This window comes from Prunus dulcis, chromosome 7, assembly GCF_902201215.1.
Source record: "Prunus dulcis chromosome 7, ALMONDv2, whole genome shotgun sequence".
Lineage (NCBI taxonomy): Eukaryota > Viridiplantae > Streptophyta > Magnoliopsida > Rosales > Rosaceae > Prunus > Prunus dulcis.
Genome location: NC_047656.1, coordinates 7184335 through 7190879, shown reverse-complemented (window position 1 = coordinate 7190879; position 6545 = coordinate 7184335). Strand labels below are relative to the sequence as shown.

Here is a 6545-nt window from a genome sequence, read left to right as displayed (position 1 = left end):
TGCCTTGGGCCTTGCCTAGGAATGGTGGACCCCAGCTCTTACCCGAGCTGGAATCACGTTTGGAGGCTTAGGGGGGTTAGGCTCTTGCGATGAAAGTGCTCTAAAGAGTTGAGCTACTAATTTTCTCCATTGTGATTAATTTTGGAGTGGGACGTCAAATTTCTTCAAAATGAAAATAGAGAAAATTGAAGAGTGGTTTTTAACTAAGGAAATATTTTTTTTTAGGGCCTCTCCTACTGAAATGGACGATATTCACATAAACTCACACACATGCTAGGACTCGAATCCAGGACCATTTAGGGGGAGCTTGGCTCCAAATCACTATACCAGTGGATCATTAGCAACTAATTATAAGGAGTTTTATTAAACGAGTGGATCCTTAGCAACTGAGGAAATTTTATTAAACCAGAGGATCCATAGCAACTAAGGAAATTTTGTTAAGCTTGATCGAAATGTATAGTCTCAAATTCTGCCAAATTACTAGTCATCCTAGGATTTCATGATTGACTTGTACCAATTATAATAGCATGCACTTCAAGTGAGGGTCTTTTTTAAGGCTCCTTTTAACTATTGAATCGAATTGGTTAGTCGTTGGATCAAATTGGTTAGTTTGATCCTATTGATCAAACGGTTAGGAGATATGGTCTCATCTAAAGGCATTATCTAACACTCTCACTATAGAATGACTCCTATAACATAGTGATCAAATAAAATATTATGGTCATTTTAGCATAATAATACTACTACAATAATATTTCCCTATTTTAGACCAAAAGTCTACATATGGGAAAAACAAAACAGAAACTTACTTAAATAATAATAGTGGTCTCTATTGAATTTTGTTGCATATTGAAAAGTTAAGGGAACTAGCATATAAGTTTATAAGGAGTTAAGCTACTCTTCTTCTGCATTGCGAGTTAATTTTGGAGTGGAACATCAACTTTCTTCTAAAGGAAAATGGATAAAATTTAAGAGTGGTTTTTAACTAAGGAATTTGTTTTAGGGTCTCAATTATTGAAATTGACGATATTCATCTAAACCCACACACACATATTAGGACTCGAATCCAGGACAATCTCTAAAAGAGCTTGATAGTGAATCCTTAGCAAGTAATTATAAAGAATTTTATTAAACTAATGGATCCTTTGCAACTAAGAAAATTTTATTGAACGGGAGGATCCTTGGCAACTAAGGAAATTTTGTTAAGCTTAAGAGCACCGAAATGTATATGTACTGTGTAGTGTCCTTTTGTTCTGAAAAGTATTGTAAAGTAATAAAGAAAAGGAGAAAAAGAGAAAAAAAAAGAAAAGAAAAGGAAAAAAAAAAAGATTCTTCTTCTTTTTTGCCAATAAAAAGGAAAAGGTCATTCTTTATCGGTCGGTGGAGGACAAATTTGAGGGACATAAGTGTCATATGCTAAATTGGTTTCGCCTCAATTTGTCTTTATGAAAATGTAGACTACCTCTTTAGGGGAGAGGTATTTTGAGTCATTCCCTAACTTTGCCCTTAATTTCTTTTTTCAAAGACCCGAAGAATTAATTTGAAATATTTTAGTAAATTTTCTTCTAAGACTATAAATTGATAGGTAACCTAAGCCTAAACATTGCATCAATATAGCATCCAAAAGAGGAAAAAAAAAAAAAAAACAAAATCGCATTAATATGGCAACCTCCAACAGTACACATGTGAGCTTGAAACTCCTGATCGACACAAATGGTCGCAAAGTTTTGTTTGCCGAAGCCAGCAAGGATGTTGTTGATTTTCTCTTCAGTCTCCTGTCTCTGCCTGTTGGAACTGTGATCAGGCTCCTCTCCAAAGACGGCATGGTTGGTAGCATGGGAAAGCTTTATGAGAGTGTCGAAAACCTCAATGACACATACTTGCAACCCAATCTTGACAAGGACACCTTGCTGAAACCAAAGACCACAGTTGCTGGTGCCAATATCCTTCCTCAGCTGACCAACAATATTAATGTCGACTCGAATTCTAAACAGTTCTACATGTGTTCATACTGCAATCCCCGCCATATTTCCGATGTTTGTTATACCCCTTGCCCAAATAGTTACAGTTATTCCATATCCACTGAGGTGACTTATGTTTCCCCACAAGCTTCTTCTTCTACGGTGGTGGCAAAGGGCAGCGAGGGAGGGTATGTCAAGGGAGTAGTAACATACATGGTCATGGATAACTTGGAGGTGAAGCCAATGTCCACCATTTCAAGTATTGCTCTACTTAACCAGTTCAATGTGAAGGATGTTGGTGCTCTTGAAGAGAAGGTGGTTCATCTTGGGATGCAAGAGGTCTGAATATTACTCCTAATAATCTCTATACTTTTACTCTATAATATATAGGGTAACTTGTTATGTTCTCTTGTTGGATTAATCTATATTTTCTGTTAATATATACTTGTTGGATTAATAAATAAGGCCGAATCATCATGCAACCCAACATTCAAACTAAGTCCTCGTCCCTGCTTTGATTTAAAGCTTATTTGTTTGACATTGTATGTCTTGTTTTTTCTCTTCGTAGGGTTTGAAGCTGCTGAAGGCATCGTTCAAGACCAGTGCAGTCCTTACCAAAGTGTTCCTGGGGGCCTAAAACGTTTTCTGCTTTGTGAACTAAGGAGATTCGTATTGCTTTATGATGTCATTTTGGAGGTTTTCCTTATTTCGAATGAAGAAATTGTTTCCTTATGTCGTAATATGAAATGTCATGCTAGGTTATATATATATATATATATATGAAGGAACTCACACAATAATAATGGGATTCGAACTGAGTTTACGGTTGGCCCCGACTCGTCCTTCTAATCATTGCGCTACGCCCTTGGGGTCATGCTATAAAGATAATTGAATAATATAGATAAGGTCTATCCAAACGACAATTAAAATACGTTTAACAAAGTTGGCATGTCCTCCATCTCTCTCTGCCTCAATGGCCCCCTCCAAACCCAAAACCAAATCAATCTCTACTTCTCCAGTTCATTTGAAGCTCCTCATCGAGGAAAAGCATAACGAAGTTCTCTTCGCTTAAGCTGGCAAGGACTTTGTTGACTTTCTTTTCACTTTTCTGTCTCTACTTGTCGGCACTGTGATCAGGCTCCTCTCTAAGAAACGCATGATTAGTTGTTTAGGCAAACTCTACGACAGCTTAGAAAACCTAGACGACGCATACTTGCAACCCAACCTCAACAAGGATGTCCTTCTAAAACTTAAGAATAAGAAGGCGCCAATTGGTGGCGCCCATCAAATCCTTCCTGCATTGACCCATGTCGGTCATGCATTGTACACATGTCGGTCATGACAGCCATTAAGCTTCTCCTACTCCTACTCTGGCGGTGAGGTATGCTGTGTGGCCGCGACGACCCTAAGCACATTTGTCCAAAGTGCATTCACTTCATTCCGAACCCATGACTTATGTTGCTCTGCTGGCAGGTGCAGCCGGGGGCAAGGGAGGTGGGTTTGTGAGAGGCTGTGACTTACATGATAACAGATAATTGCTATTACATTTTCAGTATCAACTAATTTTTTTTTTAAAGAAAACAAAATTTCCAAATTATATTACAAAACCAAAGGCATTTGAAAGAAAGATATTTAATGGTGCATCTGTTCACAAAGATATTTACTTTTCTTTTATTAACAAAGGGCTTCGAAGTTTGGTTATTTTTTAACATTGGAGATATGAATACCATCAAGCAAGAGTTATGTTATATGTGCTTACTTTATGTTTTTTTTTTTAAAAAAATTACTAATTACTAAGTTAAACTTATTAAATGACGTATAAGTTTTCCATTTTAAAGATATTATAGGATGCGTGTTATTTATTTATAATTTTTTAAGACTACATTAGAAAGCTTAGAAATTTAGTATATATAATCTATTTTGATTGATGTTTACAATAAATAGGATCTTATGTTAGTTGTTTCATAATTTTCCTATAGTTCAACTTAATGCTTTAATTTCGTTTACATGCTAAGTTTTAGTTTAGTTTAACAATAGTGTTCTTTTGTCATGCAGATATTGCTATAGAAATTGTGAATATGTACATTCCTAAATTAAGGTACAATATGTCACAACATGGAAAGAGAACATTATCTGAATTTTGTGGAATTCTGATTTCAGTCATTTTTCATTCTTCAAACTATGAGATATGTATCCTTTTAGTTTCGTATTTGAAGTGGTCCATTGATGTCAAGAATTTATTGAACTTCTCTTAAGTAATGTGTTAATGCAGGTCCAGGAGGGTGTAAAATATATTATAGATCATGCAGAGGTTGAGGTTGTTTTCATCCAAGATAAGATAGTGAAAGAAGTGAGAATAAATATCTCATCCTGCCCTTTTTTATCAAATCATATATATTCCACAAGATCAGTTTCACAACCACTAGATGGTTTAAATTGGAAAAAAAAAAAATATATATATATATATATATATACTTTACACCTTTAAAACTCTCTCCTCTTTCTTTCTGTCTCAAAAATACATTAACATGATTTATATGATTTAATGTATACTTTTATTTCTAGAAAAACTATAGAAAATGTAAGAACCAAAAAAAAAAAAAAAATCATTAGATTTTAAGCTAATAACTTTAGCTAGCCCACTCATTGAAAAATTTTTGATTCTGCCCTTGCGTACTACAATAGTAGAGACTAAATGATATTTCATTTTCACTTTTGAAAAAAAAGGAGCTATAGATGCAGCGATATGGTGATTTCCATAAAATTCTAGCTGCGAAGTTCTTGTTATAGAAATAGTGATAATTGAGAGCATTTTCGTTATTTATTATTTGATGAGTTTTAGGTTGTGTAAAACTTACAAGTGTTTACGTACACATCTAGGTCCTTTTCTATAATTCTTCCGTATTATTTTTGACAAACATTGGTACATTCCGATGTTATGAAGAAAAGAAAAAGATAGGAACTTTCCAAAGATTGGAAGTCAAGATTTGTTGTGTCCTAGTAACCAACTGATAATACTAACGAACGAATATTATATGCTGTGTCCTTAAGGAACATGACATTTTATGAACATTGGAATTTTCTCCATACAAGGTAACCAAAAGAATTCTCTAATCATGTACGGCTTTACAAAATAAACTTCACATATTCATTTGGTGTGCGGCTTTATCCAAAAACAAGACATAACTTGACATAATTTAAAGCATCCAAAAACTGTTTGTTTTGCTACACATTGATATTCTCACCACCAACCAACTAAACGAATTTTCCCCACTTATTCAACAAGTGTTTTATAGAGAACGTATATAAGTAGGAAACCATATCCCAATGATTCAACAACCATAGCACTCGTCATTAGCATTCTAGAAAACACCAAGTTGCTTTTAGTGCTGAATTGGGTAATTTTTTATCATCTCCATGGACAATATAATCAGTCCCAAGAGGCTCATTAGAATTGTGAGCAAGTGGCAGAAGAGAGATGCTATGGGGAGGACCAAAAATTCATCGCCAAGAGTAGCAGCTAGCAACAACATGCTGAATAATATGGTGGGTGAAAAGGGAACTTTTGTTATCTACACCATTGACGGAAGCCGTTTCGTACTGCCGTTATCCTATCTCTCAAACTGTATTTTCCAAGAGCTCTTCAAGATGTCTGAAGAAGAGTTTGGCCTCTCAAGTGGTCGTGGGCCAATTATCTTGCCATGTTACTCGGTCTTCATGAATTACATACTCTCATTTCTCCAGCGAGGAACGACTGGAGATTTGGAGAAAGCTTTGGTTGCCAACTCTCTCTTTAGCAGTAGCTGCTCAAGTTCTAAACTACATCAAGGACAAATAAGAAACCCAACTATTCCTTTGTGGTTATTGCTGAGCACATGAAATCATACTAGCAGTTTTGTAAATGAGCGATGGGACTTGAACTGAATGTGAATATATTTGTATGTGATGTATAAATACATCATGGAGATCATGCTTTATTTATCTTCGCTTTCCAATGTTTCATGACTTGTTCTTGTACATTTATTCTTAGTTTACGCAGCGATAATTTTGCTTCCAGAACTCTCAATCATGGAATTTACAGGAATATTGTAATTGGACACTCAATCATGGATGTGTATCTATAAACTCATTACACGTGTTACGTTTTATCATTGGAGTGAATTCAATACACCGCGTTACGTTTTATAATTTGAGTAAATTCAATGCACCATGCAACAAGCGATCTGATAGTATTACCATCATTTTGATGTTAAGAAGACACTAGTGCCTCCTGAGGAAGCTGTCGAGATTACGTCAAAGGATAATTTCAAAAGTTTAAAAGAGTTCTATGTTGCTATGATTATAAAAGGTAGAAATTGCTTTTCAGCTAACTTTGGTGGATCTATAAATTTAAAGTTTTATCTTCTTAATCATTCAAAAGCCCATTTTAAAGTTGAAATGTGCTACTAAAAGCATCTCTAACAGTCTCTTTAATGGTTTTAGAATGTTATTAATATTTTCGTTAACCTCAGGGACATATGTTTTGGGATGGAAAATATTTTTTAATTTATTAATATGAACATAATACAGAGATGAGGTGTTACT

The 6545-nt window shown here is 34.9% G+C and overlaps 1 protein-coding gene across 1 annotated transcript; it reads left to right on the top strand.

Moving 5' to 3' along the window:
* The first annotated feature begins 1637 nt into the window (after positions 1 to 1637).
* On the top strand, positions 1638 to 2729 carry LOC117635122. Its single transcript, XM_034369460.1, has 2 exons — positions 1638 to 2300; positions 2530 to 2729. Exons 1-2 carry the CDS (start codon positions 1662 to 1664, stop codon positions 2596 to 2598), a joined length of 708 nt encoding a protein of 235 aa, XP_034225351.1. The 5' UTR covers positions 1638 to 1661; the 3' UTR covers positions 2599 to 2729.
* Positions 2730 to 6545: the final 3816 nt, after the last annotated feature.

Excerpts from the sequence above, each read along its gene's own strand:
- LOC117635122 (XM_034369460.1), top strand. The coding sequence starts at position 1,662 with ATGGCAACCTCCAACAGTACACATGTGAGCTTGAAACTCCTGATCGAC. Across the intron at positions 2,301-2,529 it reads TTCATCTTGGGATGCAAGAG|GGTTTGAAGCTGCTGAAGGC; the intron begins GTCTGAATATTA and ends TTCTCTTCGTAG.